General features: G+C 41.9%; 1 protein-coding gene across 5 annotated transcripts in view; it reads right to left on the bottom strand.

Moving 5' to 3' along the window:
• Window positions 1-20,968, bottom strand: part of mafa (v-maf avian musculoaponeurotic fibrosarcoma oncogene homolog a (paralog a)) — a 355,825-nt gene that overhangs the window by 2,088 nt on the left and 332,769 nt on the right. For all 5 annotated transcript variants that reach the window (XM_043706570.1, XM_043706572.1, XR_006314072.1 and 2 more), the window contains one exon: window positions 9,378-9,461. In XM_043706570.1, the coding sequence (XP_043562505.1) occupies window positions 9,378-9,461 (84 nt within the window). Of the gene's footprint in view, window positions 1-9,377; window positions 9,462-20,968 lie in introns of those variants that run through there.

The following is a 20,968-nucleotide window of genomic DNA, read 5'->3' as shown; positions in this document are numbered from 1 at the left end:
CCAAAACTCCGAAAGCAATTATTATGAGGAGCTCCCTGCCAAATGCTCTGTGTGAACTTTTCAAATCTTCTATTAAAATAATAGATTGTGACTGTTCTGTATCAGTGACATTACTGCAGAAGTGACTCACTTGATCCTGGGCATGTATGGGTAGTTTCCTCCTAGAACCTCATCCAATACTGTTTTCAATCCAGCCACTTGAAAGTGAACAAGAGACAAATAACATGGTACCCATCTGGGAACCAAAACAGTGGCAAGCTCAATTCAGTGGCCAAGGAACTGGATGGGTGACTGCAGAGGCTTCCATTGTTTGACCACAGCATGGCTATCCATGTCCCAACACCAACCAATCCCCATACTAAGTGTTGGAGAAAGGGCACAAAGCTAATGACTAGGGTTTTCTGGAAAGTGGGCAAACAAGTGGCAGATGGAATAAGAAGTTGTAAAGACAGAGGTAGTGGTCGGAAAGATAGAGGTGTAGACTATTTTCTAAATAGGGAATGGCTTCGGAAATCTGAAGCATAAAGAAACTTAGCAGTCGTTGTTCAGGGGTCTCTTTAGATTAACACGCATGTTCACTTGGCAGTTAGGAAGACAAATGCAATGTTTGCATTCGTTTCACAAAGGCTTGACTACAAGAGCAAAGATATACCGTTGAGGCTGTTTAAGACTCTGTCAGACCATATTTGGAACATTGTGAGTTTCTTTGGGTCCTGTATCTAAGGAAGGGTATGCTGGTCTTGGAGGAGTTGCAGAGGAGATTTACAAGAATGATCCTGGGAATTGAAGGGCTTGTCATAAGAGAAGTAGATGAGAAGTCTGCACTTGATAGAGTTTAGAAGAATGAGGAGGGATATGATTGGAACTTGCAGAATAATGATAAGCATTGATAGAATGGACATGGAGAAGATGTTTCCATTAGTAAAGGAGATTAGGCTCCGAGGGCACAGCCTCAGAATGAAAGGACAACCCTTTAGTACTGAGATGAGGAGAAATCTCTTCTGCCAGAGGGTGGAACTTATTGCCACAGAAGGCTATGGAAGCCAAGTCCCTTGAGTGTCTTTAAGACAAAGATAAATAGGTTCCTTATTGATAAGGGGATCAAGGGTTACAGGGAAGAAGGGGTTGAGAAACATATCTGCCATGATCATATAGCAGAGCAGATGTGATGGGCCAAATGGCATAATTCTGCTCCTGTATCTTATGGTCTTCCTGCCTCTGATCTCACCACCTGTCCAAACCATTAACATGAACAGGGGGAAAAAATACAGTGGTAGGAGAAAAGGGAAACTGAAAACCCTTATCACTGTGTTAATTGTTTGGGTGGAAGAGGTGGCAAACAAAATGAAATAAAGGACAGGCCATTTGAATCCATTAGATCATGCCATCATTCCATTGTGAGCCTCCTGTCATGTTTCTCAATCAACACATATCCTTTTTCCTGTCTCTCCTATCTATTTGGTGTGCTTCCCCTTAAATGCATCTTTGTTATTTACCTCATCCAATATCAGATATAAATAAGAACATGGAGCTTAGGATGTGGCTCTAAAAGGCTAGATAAATTCTGAAAGATGAGACTTTCCCCAATTACTTCATTTGGATACCCAAATTTAAAATGTTTTAAAAAAGATACTGGGCTTTTTCAGCATGCCGTTCATTGTGAAGAATAATTTTATTAAATTCTAGCCATCAGCTACAAACTGGAGATGGGGAAATGTGTTGTGTTAGAGCAGAACAGTTGTAAGCCTGTCGGGATGTCATGGATGCCCAAGTGATAGAGAATCCTGCTACTATATGCTGAATATTGAAGGAGAATAGCTAATGGTGTGCAACATATTGTGACTATCATCCAGCTGTCAGTGAAGGAGTGACTGGTGGAAGAGCCCTAGTAAAACAAATTTTTAGCAGGTTTAAGTCTCACCAACATCTATTAACTGTGGTCAGATGGAAAGCATTTCAACAGCAAAAAAAACACAAAGAGGACAACACAGGCATTAAGCTTGTAATCCAACTAATAGCAGTTCACTCTTCAAACAGATTACTTGTTAATTCCAGGCCTTTGCTGAGTTAACAGATTTGGACCAAAATAGCAAGGTCGGCTGTTACACTTTCCCTTCATATCTGGTAGCCATCTTCATACATGTGTAGGAGTGAGTATTGGCCTATTCTTCAGGGCTGGATTTTACAGGCTCTGACCTGGTGTGACTTTGGAGGAACAGTACTGAAATATTGGAACTCATTGCCTTCCTGCCCAACTCTGACATGGTAGACAGATGGACACTGAATCCTTCCTGTTGATTTTAAAAATGGCAACTGAGTTAGTTAAACTAATTGACACTAATTTCACGCCACTCCGGGGCAGGGGCAAATTGCTCCTATGCCACTTACCGTCTGACAACCATAACCTGTCCACCTGCCTTCCTCTATCTTTCCTGCTCAGATACCCCAGACTTACTTACCTCTGGGATTTGTATTTCCTTCATCCTGAGGCCTCCTGTCTGTCCCAGCAGCATCTGCTACTTAGTTCTGACACTGTTGGAACTGCTTGAAGAGGTAGCTCTAGATGGCGGATTTATCTCCCACTGGTGCAGCACCCTCACCTCCTTAAGGCCACCCGGAATGCGATACCACTGCGGCGCCAGACCCATTCAACATTGATCAATTGAAGCATACCAAGAGGGCTTTGGATTTTTGTTTTGCATGATAATGATGTGCATGGCTATGGGGAAAAGGCAGGACATTGGCACTGGGCAATAGAGCTGGTATGGGCATGATGAGCCAAATAGCTTCATTCGACACCATAATAATGCTGTGATTCTATGAATTCTGTGATTCCGTGATCAGTTTGGGAATGGAAATCCTGGCTAAGTTTTTATATTCCTTCTCGTCTTAAGAGGGAGCTGAGACAAGTTGTGGCACCCTGACTGCATCTCTACACTTTAATTCTCAATCAGATTTATGAAAATTGGATAATTTCTCCTATCAGTGCAGTTCATAGACGCTTCAGTATGCTTTGCTTCATTATTCGTTACACCTGCACGGATTGCTCATAGAAACATAGAAAATAAGTGCAAGAGTAGGCCATTTGGCCCCTTGGGCCTGCACCACCATCCAGGATGATCAGTGCTGATCATGCAATTTTAGTATCACATTTCTGTCCATATCCATTGATCCCTTTGGCTGTAAGGGCCACATCCAGTTCCCATTTGAATATTTCTGATGAACTGGCCCCAACAGCTTCCTGTGGGAGAGAATTCCACAGGTTCACAACTTTCTGAGTGAAGACATTCTTCCTCATAGAACATAGAAAAGTACAGCACAGAATAGGCCCGTTGTCCCACAATGTTGTGTCAAGGTTTAATCATAGTCATAGGGTCGTAGAGATGTACTGCATGGAAACAAACCCTTACGCACCCCTCAACTCACTGCTATCCATGTGCCTGTCCAGTAGTCGCTTAAATGTCCCTAATGACTCTGCTTCCACTGCCACAGCTGGCAACACATTCCATGAATTCACAACTCTCTGCACAAACAGTCTCCAACTGTCTGTATGGAGTTTGCACATTCTCCCCTTTCTGCGTGGGTTTCCTCCGGGTGCTCCGGTTTCCTCCCACAGTCCAAAGATGTGCAGGTTAGGTGAATTGGCCATGCTAAATTGCCCGTAGTGTTAGGTGCATTAGTCAGGGGTAAATGTAGGGAAATGGGTGTGGGTGGGTTGCTCTTCGGAGGGTCGGTGTGGACTTGTTGGGCCGAAGGGCCTGTTTCCACACTGTAGGGAATCTAAACTAATCTAAAGAACCTACCTCTGACATCTCCTTTATACCTTCCTCCTAATATCTTAAAACTATGACTCCTCGTACCAGTCAATCTTGCCCTGGGGAAAAGTCTCTGACTATTGACTCTATCTATTCCACTCATTGTCTTGTATATCTTGATCAGGTCTCCTGTCTTCCTCCTTCTCTCCAGAGAGAAAAGTCTAAGCTTATTCAAACTTTCTCCATAAGGCAAGCCCTCCAGTCCAGGTAGCATCTTGGTAAACCTTCTTTGCACCCTCTCCAAAGCCTCTGTATCTTTCCTATAATAGGGTGACCAGAACTGGACACAATATTCCAAGTGTGGTCTCACCAGGGACTTGTAGAGCTGGAGCAAAACCTCGCAGCTCTTAAACTCAATCCCCCTGTTAATGAAAATCAAAACACCATATGCTTTCTTAACAACCCTATCCACTTGGGTGGCAACTTTGAGGGATCTATGTACTTCCCTCTGTTCCGCCACACTGCCAAGAATCCTGTCTTTAATCCTACATTCAGCTTTTGAGTTCGACCTTCCAAAATGCATCACTTTGCATTTATCCAGGTTGACCTCCATCTGCCATTTCTCAGCCCAGCTCTGCATCCTGTATATGTCATGCTGTAGCCTGCTGTAGCCCTTGATACTATCGAGCTGAAAATATGTTGCTGGAAAAGCGCAGCAGGTCAGGCAGCATCCAAGGAACAGGAGAATCGACGTTTCGGGCATAAGCCCTTCTTCAGGAATTTATACTATCGACAACACCTCCAACCTTTGTGTCATCTGCAAATTAACTAATCCATCCCTCAACCTCCTCATCCAAGCCATTTATAAAAACGACAAAGAGCAGAGGCCCAAGACCAGAGCCCTGCGGGACCCCACTCAACACTGACCTCCAAGCAGAATACTTTCCATTTACGACCACTCTCTGCCTTCTGTCAGCCAGCCAATTCTGAATCCAGATAGCCAACTCTCTCTGGATCCTGACTTTGTGAATGAGCCTACCATGGGGAACCTTATCAAATGTCTTGCTGAAGTCCATATACATCACATCCACTGCTCGACCTTCGTTGACCTGTCTTGTCACCTCCTCAAAGAACTCAATAAGATTTCTAAGGCATGACCTGCCCCTCACAAAGCCATGCTGACTGCCTTTAATCACCTATGCTTTGCCAAATAGTCATAAATCCTATCCCTCAGAATTCTTTCTAAAACTTTGCTGACCACAGACGTAAGACTGACTGGTCTGTGATTGCCAGGGATTTCCCTATTTCCCTTACAAATCTCAATCCTGAACGGCTAACCCATATTCTTAGACTATGATCCCTAGATCTGGACTCCATCAGCACTTGGAACATTCTTTCCACATCTAGCCTGTCCGGTCCCATCAGGATTTTATATATTTCTATGAGATCCCCCCCTTCTTTCTTTGAGGTTCCATCGAGTGCAAACCTCGTCAATCAGTCTTTCTTCATAGGTCAGTCCTGCCATGCTGGGATTCAGTCTTGTGAATCTTCACTGGACTCCCTCCAGTAAGAATGTCTCTCCTCGGACTAGGAGACCAAACGTGCACACAATACTCGAGGTGTGGACTCACCAAGGCCCTGTATAACTGCAATAAGACATCCCTACTCCAATACTCAAATCCTCTCACTATGAAGGCCAGCATGCCATTAGCTTTCCTTATTGCCTGCTGCACCTTCAGCGACTGTTCCACCATGATACCTAGGTCTCGTTGCACCTCACATTTTTCCAAACTGCCACCATTCAGATAATAATCTGCCTTCCTGTTTTTGCCACCAAAGTGGATAACCTCAATTTAGCCCCATTATTGCACTGGCCAAGTATTTGCCCACTCAGCCAGCCTGTCCAAGTCACCCAGCAGCCCCTTTAGTATCCTCCTCACGGCACACATTGCCACCCTGCTCAGTGACATCTGCAAATTTGGAGATATTGCATTCAATTCCTTTGTCCAGAACTCCTGAGTTCTGCCAGGTAGATGCTTGCCCTGCCCAACTTATCAACTGATACAGTAATGTCAGTAGGATTCTGTATGAAAGGCAGGGTCACTGGGACAAGCTCTAAAGAGCCTTTGGAGGTATGGAGAAAGACTCTAGAACCTTGAACAAAAACTGCAGACACATATCAGCATTATTTCCTGCATTTACTATCTATCCCTAACTGCCCTTGAGAAGATACTGTACTGCTGCAGCCCATGAGGGGTAGAAGCACACAGTTCTATTTGGGAGCAAATTCCAGGGTGCCATAGGCCTCCTAAGTCTATTGTTTGGTTAATAGAGATCCTTTGTATCCCGCAATGGAATTCCAATTTTATATTTACTCAAGCAGCTTTTAATACTTTTGATAAAATGCAATAAATGGAAAGCCAGTGCTAACTGTTAGAAGTGAAATGACACTGATTGGAGCCAATGAGAGGCTAATATATTGTACAAAGCCACAGGAAGCTACAGTCAAAGAATTATTTTGCAATTGTGAAACAGAAATATAGTGCAATGAGAATAGGAAAGCGCTGTGATTCTGTTTTTCCTGCTTTGCTCTAAATATATCTCAATGTTCTAATGTCAGGGGAATACTAAGAGTGAGATTTATGATTAGCCAAAAGTGGCGTGGGTTGCAAACCTATTTAAATGTGCAAAGTGTTTAATTTTAAGAGTGATATTCATCAAAATAGGTTGTGTGTTTAAACCCAAATGAGTGCTTGTGGATTATAGAGTTGTAGATTGTAATTGGGTAACATGTCAAAGAGTAACAAGAGAGATAATAGAGGAAGCCAAACTGAACACCTCCAGTGTAGTTGAAATTGAGCAGAGAAACTCATAGTTGGAGCTATTGAAATGGATACAGAATTGGAGCTCACTAACTCCATTGACTGACCAATTCTCCTAATTTGAGTTTTATACATGACAAAGGCTTGACCACTTAACCATGTCACTAGCATGTGAACATACGAATTTAGAGCATGTGTAGGCAATTCAGCCTCTCAGGTCTACTGCACCATTCAATAATATTGCTGAAAATAAGATACATTTTAAGGAAGCTTTTCACCTTTCCCTCATCAATGCAGTTAAAGAAAATCATTCAAAGGACAGCTCAACATCTGTACTGCTTGATTTTGAGAGTGCTGATTGGTTGGCAAGTGGACTGTTACCAGTCGAAGCATTGCTGTGGAGAATGCATGTATTTATTCTGATTGACAGTGTTTGTTTAAATTTTAAGCCAGGCAAGTTGACTCTGAATAGTCAGCACATTGCCCTGAGAAAGGACAAGTGAATGAATGTCATATATTTTACTGAGTTGAAACGGGCACAGTGCACGCATGTGACTTTTCTGTCTGCAAGAAACAAGACCTTCCATGTATCAATTTTTGTAGCTCCCAGTGTATGCAAGTGCACTATACTGTTAGACTAACTGACAATCCAGATTGGTTGTTAGCATTAATCCCCGCACATTCAGCAATATCCAGCAAATGTTCCAAATACAGAATCTTATCTAATGTTGGACACTGAGTCAGGAGTTTTACAGGCACAGATTATTTGGGTGCAAGCAGTATACTCTCATGCATTATAAATATTGGTTTTCCCCTTTACTTTGTTATTCTTGCAAATGTTCTGATGATTTTAAGATGAAAAACTTGTTAATTTTTTTTTAAGCAATTCTCAAGTTCTGTCCCACCAAAGATCTGTTCAATAGATCATGGCTGTTCTAATTATGGTCCCAACTCCATATTCCCATTTATTCCCCAATGAGCTTTGAGTCCCGCGTAGTCAAGAAGCTATTTATTTCTACTTTAAAAATATTCAATGACTATATACACAAAAGCTTTTTAGCACAGAGAGGAGTTAGGATCTGGAGTAGTCTGCCTGAGACTGATGGAGACAGGTTCAGTTGTGGGTTTTCAAAAAGGAATTGAATAAGCACTTGAAGAGAAAAAAAAATATACAGTGTTACAGGGGAGGAACAAGCAGAGATTCTCTTGCAGCAAGATGGACCAAATGGCCTCTTTTTGTACTGTGACTCTCCTATTATTCAATATTGATATCTGTCCTTGAAAGAGTGAAGGGATTGTTAATTATCCACTCCTAACCATTACACTAGTAAGTGCAAAGGGAGGCTATGGGGGATCAGGGCTGAAAATGTGTTGCTGAAAAAGCGCAGCAGGTCAGGCAGCATCCAAGGAACAGGAGAATCGACGTTTCGGGCATAAGCCCTTCTTCAGGAAAGGGCTTATGCCTGAAACGTCGATTCTCCTGTTCCTTGGATGCTGCCTGACTTGCTGCGCTTTTCCAGCAACACATTTTCAGCTCTGATCTCCAGCATCTGCAGCCCTCACTTTCTATGGGGGATCAGGGTTGAGTTTAGAGGTGACATAGAGTCAGAGAGATGTACAGATAGAAATAGACCCTTCGGTCCAATTCATCCATGCTGACCAAATATCCCAACCTAATCTAGTCCCATTTGTCAGCATTTGGCCCATATCTCTCCAAACCCTTCCTATTCATATACCCAACCAGATGCCTTTTAAATGCTGTAATTGTACCAGCCACCACCACTTCCTCTGGCAGCTCATTTCATACACACACCACCCTCTGCGTGAAAAAGTTGCCCCTTAGCTCCCTTTTATATCTCACATTAAACCTATGCCATCTAGTTCTGGACTCGCCCATGCCAGAGAAAAGACCTTGTCTATTTACTCTATCCATGCCCCTCATGATTTAATAAATATTGATAAGGTCACCCCTCAGCCTCCGACGCTCCAAGGTAAACAGCCCAGCCTATTCAGCCTTTCCCTATAGCTCAAATCCTCCAAACCTGGCAACATCCTTATAAACCTTTTCTGAACTCTTTCAAGTTTCACAATATCATTCCAATAGGAGGGAGACCAGAATTGCACACAATATTCCAAATCTGGCCTAACCGATGCCATGTACAGCTGCAACATGACCTCCCAACTCCTGTACTCAATGCTCTGACCAATAAAGGAAAGCATACCAAATACCTTCTTCATTATCCTATCTACCTGTGACTGTACTTTCAGGGAACTATGAATCTGCACTACATTGTTCACGTTTGCTTAACTTAGCAGTACTAGTGCATCAGTCACACCAATTCCAAAGAGCAAAGATAACCTTGAATATATCATGGAACCGCAGCTAAATGTTGAAGTCAATAACTTCAAAAGGGGTGTGTAAATTATTTAAAAGTAATGTTACTGCCAAGGGACTTAAGGAATACTTGAATTAGGAACTTGCATCTGTTTTATTTGGAAGGGAAAGAAAATTGCCGAATAAATTTAACTTGGGAAACATAGATTTTCACCAGAATCACTCCCATATGGTTCACCATGACAATGTGTCTGTGGAACGTTGGTGGAAGCAAGGTGAGAATCTAGTATGAGAGTCCACATGATTGAATGATCTACAGGTTTCTGCTGTTCAGGCTTGTGCATGAATGGTCCTTAGCATGGTGTGAGTAAGACTCTTTGTCCTCAACCAAGTCAGCAATCTTTGAGTGCAAGCTTAGATAGCAGAAGAGAAAATTGAAGGAGGAAATGGAAATTTTGACCTTACCTGTAACTGAGCATTTGTTTAGCCTCTTTCAGATTGTATTGTCCATTCTTTGCTGCTGCGTTGACATCATTTGCTGTGTTAAGCCTGGTGAAAAAGCAAAGATAACATTTCACATTAGGTACTGCAGTGAGCCCTATGTCACTCTGTTTGAGGTTATCATTGCTTCATATATTGCTGATAATTATAGGACACTGCTTTCCAAAGTTTGCTTTCCTTTCTTTTGTTGCTTCTCACCTCCAGTGATTCCGGTTCACTGCAAAGAAATGGCAGCCATTTTCGGATTTTCACAAAGTACAAACTTTACTTTGCAATGTCGTATTTGGATCTAACTTCATCCTCGTTTGTAAAATATTTCAATAGATGGTGCAGAACTGCCAACGGAACCCTGAGTTTACAAAGCACTTTGTTTTTTATCAAAGATATCCAAATCTAATTCACAGCAGATGGGCACCACAGATTAGGAGGGCCACAGCTTCAACTCAGACTCCTTGTTGAAATTTTCCCCAGGTGACAACAGCTGCTTCCAATTGTAATCTGTCTTTAAAATAGTAAAATGCCCCAAGGCTCTGCACAAAGAGCCTTATCGTAGAAAAATTGACAACAAATACCTCACCTATGGAAATTGGGCTTTGTTCGGCCCTACAGGTCGGTTTTATGAAAAGTCTTAAAGGAAAATGGACAGGTAAAGACGTTTATGAATGGAATTTCAAAGCTTAGGGCTCAGGCAATTGTAAAAGCAGCAGTCAGTATTGATGGCCAGAAACCAAGGAGTGATGAAAGCTCAAATGTTTGTTGGGTTTGTGGTGCCTACAGTAATAGGGAGGACCAAGACTATGGAGTGATTTGAAAATAGGTGTGAGGATTGTGAATACCAAAGAATCACAAAACAAGGAGTGAGTGCAGGTCAGTGCAATATAGAATGTAGTGAATGCCCCATGGTATGAATTAGGATACGGGTAGGACATCAGCATGAGTTAGCTGTCATGTTCATCCATAGTGCTGCCTCTGTCCAAAGGAAAAGTGACCTGCTTCATTATACACCAATGAGTAGATTTGGGTTCATGTTCACTAGCAATCCACTGACTCAGGTTAGAATGGATAGTTAGAATCTTTTCTGAGAATCTTAGAAACGTAGGTTTAAGATTTAAAAAAAGGGGTGTAAGTATAAAGGAGATGTGAGAGGCAAATTTTTTACACAGAGGGTGGTAAGTGCCCGGAATGTGCTGCCAGGGGAGGTGGTGGAGGCAGATACAGTAGCAATGTTTAAGAGGCATCTTGACAAATATATGAATATTGGGAACAGAGGGATGCGTAGGCACAGCAGGTTTTTAATTAGAAAGGCATCATGTGTCAGTGCAGTCTTTGTGGGCCGAAGGGCCTGTCCTGTGCTGTACCATTCTTTATTCTTTGTTTGGTTAATTTTCTAGGGAAGTGTGTTCAAATCTCACGACAGTAGCTGGTGGAACTTAAATTCAGTTAATTAATCTGGAACTGTCAAGCCAGTCTTGGTAATGATGACAGTGAAACTGCCACTGTTTGTCATACAGACCTATTTGATGCACTGATGTCCTTTTGGAAATGAAAACTGCCATACTTTCCCAACCCTGTGACCTCTGACCCACAGCGATATGGTTCTCTCTTAATTGTCCTGTGAGGTGGCGGAACAAGCCACTTGTTCAAAAACAGTTAGGGATGGGCAACAAGTGTTGGCCTTGCCAGGGTCACCCACATCACATGAAAAGAAAAAGGAAACAATTCTCCCAATGTTGCCTGACACTTGGATTTGATACTTCTTAACTCAGCCACAACAGTGACAGACTAATTTTGGGCAATGCTGTTGAGTGCTCAAGGGGGAATGAGGGGAAAGCGACAGGAGTTTCACTCCAAGTCTCAGCTCAGACCAATTCAATTTTCAAAGCATTCAATGCCAAAGAGACAATTATGGGATGTCGGCAAACATCCTCCCAGCCATGCTCTGAGGTGCTGGTCTCAGCATGGAAATCAACACACGAATGCAATAAGTTGAAAGAAAAATAATTAGTTGTGAACCATAAATTTGGAGTTAGACCATCTCTTACTTCAGCATTAAACACCAACTGTTCTGATCTCTGTGACATGTGTGGGTTAAAGTGATTGATTAAATGAGCAGTTCAGACTTGAAGGCATAGCAATATTTTGCAAAAGCAAGACTGGATTTTTAACTGAAATTCACAGCACTGTGGCAGTAACAACTGTTCTGCAGTGGTCGGAGCAGGACACATTGGTCCGGACTGGTCCTCAGGAACACAATTGGCTAACAGAACTTGCAGACTGTACCTCTCACCTCCATCATTGGTCCCTTTGTCTCCCTGATTATGGCCTGTCAAATCCCTGGCTTACATGTACAAAACTAATGACTTGTCTGGTAAGAGATGTTATTCCAACATGCTGCCCTTCCAACTTAGCCTGCTAGGTCAATTGGCAATTTGCCTTATCACTACTTGTAGGGTCTTGCTATTTACAAAATTGAACACCCCAAAAGGCATGAGCAAAAATAAAAGATCATGCAGCCTCTCGATACACTATTCAATTCACCACTACTGCATCTTTGGTTTCAGTTCCCTTAGGTCCTTGAAAGACCAAAATCTGTCTACCTCAGCTTTAAATAGATCAGGGAAGCAGTATCCACAACATTCCGAGTTGAAAAATTCCAAAGATTCACAACATTTGAGTGAAGAAATCTCTCCTCATACCAATCAGTGATTGATTCCTTAGGTTGAGTCTGTACCCACTTCTTCCAGATTCCTCAGACAAGGGAAGCAGCCTCTCATATCTATCCTGTCAAGCCCTTCCAAACCTAATACACTCCCAATCCTCAGACTTGTCATTATTCTTTGCAACTTTGTAAGTCTCCATTTTCAATCCAGTACTATCTTTAATTTCCTTATTAAGCCACTGATGTGATCTTTATTGCTGATCTTTATTGTTTTTCCATGAAATGTATTTCTTTTGAACATTTTCAATAATTTACTTAAATGTTTCGCAGTGTTTATTTATAATCACACCTTTTAGTGACAGAGGCAGCATCTCTGCCAATGCAGTGGTCCCTCAGTGTTGTACTGTAGTGCCATGTTAGATTACACGCTCAAGTCTCTGAACGTGGCGATGTGTTCATGCGGCTTAGCTCTGAAATTAAAAGATTCAAGGCCATTGATCAGGTCTGCTTGTTGAAAAGTAACTTGTGGTTACCTTTGAAAATTCCTCAGGCAAGTGAAAAGTGTTGAAAGGAGCTTTTACAAGTTCAAGAGTTAATCTATGAAGGTAAATTTAAAATTGCTCCCCCAGGGAACATTACAAGACGAAAGCCTTGAGACAGTTTCTGCTTTCTCTGATGATTCATTCTTACATTAAACAGCTTTTGATCCACTAAACCATTACTTCTAGATTTAGTTCATCCCCCCTTTACACTCGTGGTTTTATCAAGCATTGTGGGTCTTGGCAATTTGCCTCGATTTCTCAATTGAAAAGAAAAGCAAACCTTATATATTCTGTATGTGGACATTTTTTAGTTGAATGGCTCAAATCTTTGAAATAAAGCCTTCCTCTCAGCTGCTTCTAGAATAATATGGGGTCAGACTACTGATGGGGGAAGAAAAGCCACTATTCTGGGACCTTAGCATTTGACAAAAGGCAACACTGTGGCCCAGAGTTCCAGGATGTCTACATATGTTTTCCCATTAATGGTGATCTCTTCCAGATCACCAAAAGTGGAGGAAGGCTCCATCTTTGGAGAAAGGAGATATCTAGGTAGGTGAGTCCACTCAGCAATCAATTACTAATTGGGATAGATGGCCAAGAACAGAGCAATTAACCACTTTTTCCAGCAGGGAATATGTGGAATTTGAGAGAGACTGACAGAGGAAGATGAGGGAATTTGAAGACATATTATAGCTCAGAAAAAAATAACAAATCATTCTCATCACAACCTTAAATTGGTGACTCCTTATTTTGAAACTGCCACTAATTCTAGTTTCTCCCATGTTAGCCATGATGTGAAAGATGCCAGTGTTGGACTGGGGTAGACAAAGTTAAAAATCACAGAACACCAGGTTACAGTCCAACAGGTTTAAGGACAAAAGGGCAACTAAGAAGCAAATATGGCCCTTCATGGCAGCCTTTGTATGGAGCTGCAGGAGATGGGGGAGATACAAAATGAGTATTTTGCATCAGTGTTTACTGTGGAGAAGGACATGGAAGATATAGAATGGGGGAAATAGATGGTGACATCTTGAAAAATGTCCAAATTACAGAGGAGGAAGTGCTGGATGTCTTGAAATGCATAAAAGTAGATAAATCTCCAGGACCTGAAAAAGTGTACTCTAGAATTCTGTGGGAAGTGATTGCTGGGCCCCTTGCTGAGATATTTGTAACGTCAATAGTCACAGGTGAGGTGCCAGAAGACTGGAGGTAGGCAAACGTGGTACCATAATATAAGGAAGGTGGTAAGGACAAGCCATGGAATTATAGGCCAGTGAGCCTGACATCGATGGTGGGCAGGTTGTTGGAGGAAATCCTAAGGGACGGGATTCACACGTATTTTGAAAGGCAAGGACTGATTATGGATAGTCAACATGGCTTTATGCCCGGGAAACCATGTCTCACAAACTTGATTGAGTTTTTTGAAATAGTAACAAAGAGGATTGATGAGGACAGAGCGGTGGATGTGATCTATATGAACTTCACTAAGGCGTTCAACAAGACTCCCCATGGGAGACTGGTTAGCAAGGTTAGATCACATGGAATACAGGGAGAACTAGCCATTTGGATACACAACTGGCTGAAAGGTAGAAAGGTGGTGGTGGTGGTGGAGAGTTATTTTTCAGACTGGAGTCTTGTGACCAGTGGAATGCCACAAGGATCGGTGCTGGGTCCATTACTTTTTGTCATTTATAGAAATGATTTGGATGTGTTCATAGGAGGTATAGTTAGTAAGTTTGCAGATGACACCAAAATTTGAGGTGTAGTGGACAGCGAATAAGGTTACCTCAGATTACAACGGGATCATGATCAGATGGGCCAATAGACTGAAGAGTGGCAGAGGGAGTTTAAATACAAGGTGCTGCAGTTTGGGAAAGCAAATCTTAGCAGGACTTATACACTTAATGGTAAGGTCCGAGGGAATGTTGCTGAACAAAGAGACCTTGGAGTGCAGGTTCATAGCTCCTTGAAAGTAGAGTTGCAGGTATATAGGATAGTGAAGAAGACATTTGGTATGCTTTCCTTTATTAGTGAGCGTTCTGAGTACAGGAGTTGGGAGGTCATGTTGCGGCTGTACAGGACATTGGTTAGGCCAGTTTTGGAATAGTGCGTGCGTATCTGGTTTCCCTCCTTTCAGAAGGATGTTGTGAAACTTGAAAAGGTTCAGAAAAGATTTACAAGGAAGTTGCCAGGGTTGGAGGGTTTGAGCTATAGGGAGAGGCTGAGCACGCTGTGGCTGTTTACCCTGGAGTGTTGAAGACTGAAGCGTAACCTCATAGAGGTTTATAAAATCATGAGGGGCATGGATAGGGTAAATAGACAAAGTCTTTTCTTTGGGTTGGAGGAGTCCAGAACTTGGGGCTGTAGGTTTAGGGTGAGAAGAGAAAGATTTAAAAAGGACCTAAGGGGCAACATTTTCATGCAGAGAGTGCTGATGTATGGAATGAGCTGCCAGAGGACGTGGTGGAGGCTGGTACAATTACAGCATTTAAAAGGCATCTGGATGGATATATGAATAGGAAGGGCTTCGAGGGATTTGGGCCAAGTGGTGGCAAATGGTACTAGATTAGGTTGGGATACCTGGTCGGCATGGACGGGTTGGACTAAAGGATCTGTTTCTGTGCTGTTCATCTCTATGACTCTATGACTCTAGCTTTATTTGGACGTAATGACTTATTTGGAAGCAAATTTTTCCAAATAAACCTGTTGGACTATAACCTGGTGTTGTGAGTCTTTTAGCATTCATTTCTCAAGTCCTCTCAAGATCTTATATGTTTAAACAAGGTCAACTCATATTCTTCTAAACACTGATGGATACATGACCAATTTGTCCAATCTTTCCTCATATCATAAACCCCACCCATGCCAGATAGCAAGCAAGTGAATCTTCTCAGAACTGCTTTTAATTTACTTATATCCTGTCTCAAATAATGAGGCCAATACTGTCCACAGTACTCCAGATGTGACCTCACCAAGCTTTCATACAATGTCAGCAAACCCCTCTACTTTTACATTCCATCTCTCTTGTCTGAAACAATGGCATTCTGTTTATCTTTATAATCACTTTCTGTACCCGCAAATAACGTATGATTCACATGTCTGGACACCCAGATCTCTCTGTACCTTAGTTTTCTGTGAACTCACACCAGTCAAATAATATGTTGCTTTTCAATTCTTCCTGCCAAACTGGACAAATTCACATTTTTGAACTCTATCTACCAAGCATCTGCACACATGCCAACCTATCTGTTGCAATTTGCAGACTTCTTATGCCCTCTGCTCAACTTACTTACCCATCCATCTTTGCAACCATCATTCTGAGTCATTCATGTAAATTGTAAGTAACCGAGGCTCCAACAGACATCCCCATGGCACAGCACCCATCATATCCTGCCAGCCTAAAAACAACCCATTAATGCCCTGGCTTCCCATTAGCCAATATGCGAACACTCTCAATTTTTACTTGATTGAATATGAATACAATATGATTGAAATAATGACTACATCAGCGAGGAGAAAGTGAGGACTGCAGATGCTGAAGATCAGAGTCAAGAGTGTGTTGCTGGAAAAGCACAGCAGGTCAGGCAGCATCCGAGGAACAGAGGAATCAATGTTTTAGGCATTCCTGATGAAGGGCATATGCCCAAAACGTCAATTCTTCTGCTCATTGGATGCTGCCTGACCTGCTATGCTTTTCCAGCAACATCTTCTTGTAATGACTACATCAGTAATGAAGGAGAGTTCATCATAGATGGTTGAAAGCAAAAAGGATTTAAATGATGTCAAAACGTGGAAGACATATGGTACAATGTGTACTGCTCATAAAGACCAACATGGACTGGTCTAAATAGCTTGTTTCTGAGTTGTAATTTATATTTCACATAAAATACATTGTACTATGTGGGCCTGGCATGTTAGGATCTATAGCACAGAAGGAAGCCATCTGTCCAATTGTGCCTGTGTTGGTTCTTTGAAATAGCTATCCAATTAGTTCCACTCAACCACTTGTTCCTTACAGTTCATGGGATTTAAGCATCACTGGCAAGGCAAATATTTATTACGCATCCTTAATTGCCCTTGTGAAGGTTGTGGTGAGCCGCCTTCTTGAACTACTGCCATTTTTCCTTTATATGTACGTATCCAATTCCCTCTTTTTATTGAATCCTTTCCACTACTCTTTCAGGAAGTTATTTCCAGACTGTAACAACCCATTGCGCCAAAAACAAATCAGCCTCCTGTTTCACATATGAGGCATAGTGACTCATTCTGTTTCATGCTTGCAGATCAAGAGAGGGTTTATCAAATGCACCTTTATAGACCCAGTAGTGTATTTTCACAGCAGCAGGTGAAAGTACAGTTATGCTCTGTGGGAAAGTAGTGATGATGACTCGGATGCAAAACTTAAGTTAATGTATTGGTCCGAATTTACAGTTTGCTTTTACAACAGTGCTCACATATAACCAAATGACATTTTGCTTTGTAGGGAGAATAAATGATGCTTTACTTACTCTACTGTCCCTGGAGCCAAACTGCTGTCACCATTCCAAGTGGTTGGGCGTCTTTCAGGGCTGTCTGGTTTGGACATTATTCCCTCAGTTAATGCTAATACTGCTGTTCAAACTGATAAATTTTACAAGTGCTCAAGTCAGACTGAGCGTGCTAAACTATGATGAACTGCCAGTAGAGAAGCTACAATCATCATGGGTTTGGCTGCAACTCACTCGGAAAACTTCCCCAGGCATTGTCGGCCTCCCCCTGTGTAGGGCAGCAGTCCCAATCACTAACAGGATTTGTCACACTTCCCCCTTGAACTCAAAATGTGGTCAAATTCCATCTTTCAATGTTGGCAACATTTATAATTTTGGCCTCACCGCAAATAGAAACAGTATTTTGCCTTCTTTTGGAGATGGTGGCCCTTTGCTGACTTCAGGTTCCACAGGGATCAACAGGCATCTGCTGCCTCACTCAAGGAGCTTGTTCCTCATGTAGGATCCCAGACAGAGAGTACTGGCAGCTTTCTGGGGGTATTTGACTTCCACTTTACTGTGGATCTGACCTATACCATTGCTGAATTTCCCAGGTCATTTCTAAAATTGGCATGTAAATTTATTTAACACAAACACAAATATATTTCTGAGTACTGATATGTAAACTAAAAGCATGTATAGCAGAAAAGAGAAGTGTTCTGCTCATTCTCTAAATGAATGGAAAGTCTGGGGGATTCTACCTCCGCTTTATCTGGTACTGAATAAATTTACGTTTGCTCCTCAGCTCACTAATCTCCATCACAAATGTACCAAGTGGAGTTGACAGGGAGTGAAGACTGCCATACCCTACCAGCCCAGTAGTCTCCCTTAGGAGAGGTGGACTGATGACAAGAAAATTGGAGGTGACAGTCACACGCTGAGTGTTCCCACTGGCTGTGTATAGGGGACCACTGTCTGAGATGAGGCACTCAACTCTGGCTTCTCTCTGTGCCTCAGATGGGTGAAAGGCAGGAAAAGAGAGCACACTCGATGGTGCTTTCACAACTAAGAAGGTTGTGGACCTGACTCCTTTGTGTGATGGTACAATGTTGGATGGTGTCAAAGAACAAATTACCTCTTAACCCAATCATAAGAGACTTAAGAAACTAAAAGTGGGAAAGAACATCAAAGACCTGAGAATGTGAAGAGAAAATGAGGGAAACTTTGGATGATGGATGATCACTTACTTTGATGCTGTCATGTAATGACCAACAATTACCACATGTTGAGTTTCAAGCACTACTTATGTAGTAACCCCAAGCATTTCCATTACAAAAGGAGAAGACTTGCATTTAAGTCACCGTTCACAATCTTGGGACAACCTAACATGTTTTACAATCATTGAGGTACTTTTGAAGAGTTTTTGCTGTAATTTTGAAACTAACATAGACACAGCAAGATCCCACAAATAGCACTGTGATAATAATTAGGTAATATGTGTGATGCTGGTTAAGGGATAAATATAGACCAGGACATCAGGCGATTTTCTCTGCTCTTCTTCAAAATGACAACCTGAGGTATTTAATGTTGACTTGAGAGGGAAGTCAAGACTTTGGTGTAATACATTACCTGAAAGACAGAACCTTTGACAGTGCTGCATTCCTTTAGCAGAGTGTCTAAATTTGGTGCTCAAGATTCTGGAGTGGGTCTGGAATCCATGGAGGGAAAATCAACCCGTCTCCATCATTCATCTCCATCATCAAGGCTCATCACACAAAAAGGGTGGACAAACTGTTCGTCAGGGAGTAATGGATCTGGCCGGACTGCCAAGACAAGTGTAAGAATTGAAACGGGGATTAAGTGCACCTAAGTAGAAGTTGATTGAGCAGAGTAGATTTTGAGTGGGACAAAGAATAACATCAGCTGGAGTTGGTGAACTGTTATAAGGAAGAATTTTCACTTACATAATCTGAGGAGCTCTCATCGCAACCCACAGTCACTAAAATGGTGAAATATAATGTGAAATTTACTTAGCACACTATATTTATTTACATGAAATAATATCTGCTAATTGAGGATAATTCCATGTTTGAGACCGGAACATTCCTGGTCACTCAGAGTTACTGTGTCATTCTTTAGAAGGATAACTGAAATCTCATTTGTAAGCTACAGTAACTAAGATGGCCTTAAAATAGTGGTCTATCGTTAATCAGGATTTCCCCTTCTTTGAAAAGATTCTCTTGACAGGGGACTTCCCTAACCATGGAGTTGAGAATTGAGTGTGTAACACATCCCCTCACACAGTCACAATGAGTAACAGTGGGAGTGAGGGAGGACATCACTACTATATATAATACACCCCCTCACAAAGACTAACAATGGGAAATTGCGGTGATAATGTTTTAAAATTGTAACCAAGTCCTTTTATGTCATTCTACAGATAAACAATGGATTTATGTAAGGCCACAGACCATGTTTTACAACACATTGTCTTATGTGCTCACACACAGTAATATTTATTGTTTACTATATATTTGTATATGTAAATAACATCCATCCTTTCTGATATTAACAAACATATATCCACTCAGGTGACTAACATGCAACCCTTCATGTGACTTACAACTTCTCACATGTCCAGCATACATCTCTTCACTTGTCAAATACATACTCATTCATGGAGAAAGTGAGGTCTGCAGATGCTGGAGATCAGAGCTGAAAATGTGTTGCTGAAACAGCACAGCAGGTCAGGCAGCATCCAGGGAACAGGATAATCGACGTTTCGGGCATAAGCCCTTCTTCAGGATTCCTGAAACGTCGATTCTCCTGTTCCCTGGATGCTGCCTGACCTGCTGCGCTGTTCCAGCAACACATTTTCAGCACATACTCATTCATGACAAACATGTCACCCTTCATATGGCTAATATACATTCACTCATATTACTAGTATGTTTCTCTTTACACAACAAATATACATCCACCAAATTATGAACATACACTCACTCATGTAACAAGATTCATTCCCTTATGTAACTAATAATTCAAATGCTGAGTGGGCAGGAAAATGATCTCGTTCCCAAGCACAATGACATTCCCAATCCCGCTCATTCATACATTAGTTTTGGAGGATATACAGCGGCAAGCTGTTTCTTTCTGGCTCGAAACCCATGTACATTTATATCAATTAAATGCCGTACAGTTTATCTTGGCTTCAAAATGCATCTAGCTCTCAGATTGGAATCATTGGTAATATGTTGCTACTGCTTCAGGGTCGTTGGGTCAAAATCCTGGAACTCATTCCCAATTAGCATTGTGTGTTTACCGATACCAGCAGTTCAAAAAGGCAGTTTAATACTACCTCCTCCAGGGAAACTTGGGGTGGGAAAATAAATGCTAGCCCAGCCAATGTGCCTAATGACCATGGCTGAATAAAATAAGATAAATTATATGGCAAGTTGGGTGCTGACCAGAACACAAGGCAAGTTGTCCATTTGAATGTTTTGATCGTTACCCTCTGTCTTGACTACAGACTCACCAACTTCCTCCTTTAGCCAAGTACAAATCCCAGCTTTCTGCACTGGTGTTAATCGCCGTTGGTGGGAAGCCATTTGACAAAGCGGCAAAGCAAGTCATACCATCAGGACATCCAAAGTGCTTTACCACCAATTCCTTCTTTATTCACTCTTGGGATATGGGTGTTGCTGGCTGGCCAGAATTTTTATTGCCCATCCTTAGTTGCCCTTGGTGATGAGCTGCCTTCCTCAACTGCTGCAGTTGATGTGTTGTGGATAGACCCACAAGGCCGTTAGGGAGCAAATTCCAAAATTTTGACCCCATGACAGTGAAAGAACAACTTCCAAATTTTAATTGCTTGATGTTTTACTGAAA

Source organism: Chiloscyllium plagiosum, chromosome 17, assembly GCF_004010195.1.
Source record: "Chiloscyllium plagiosum isolate BGI_BamShark_2017 chromosome 17, ASM401019v2, whole genome shotgun sequence".
NCBI classification, from domain to species: domain Eukaryota; kingdom Metazoa; phylum Chordata; class Chondrichthyes; order Orectolobiformes; family Hemiscylliidae; genus Chiloscyllium; species Chiloscyllium plagiosum.
This window is presented reverse-complemented; position numbering and strand designations above follow the sequence as displayed.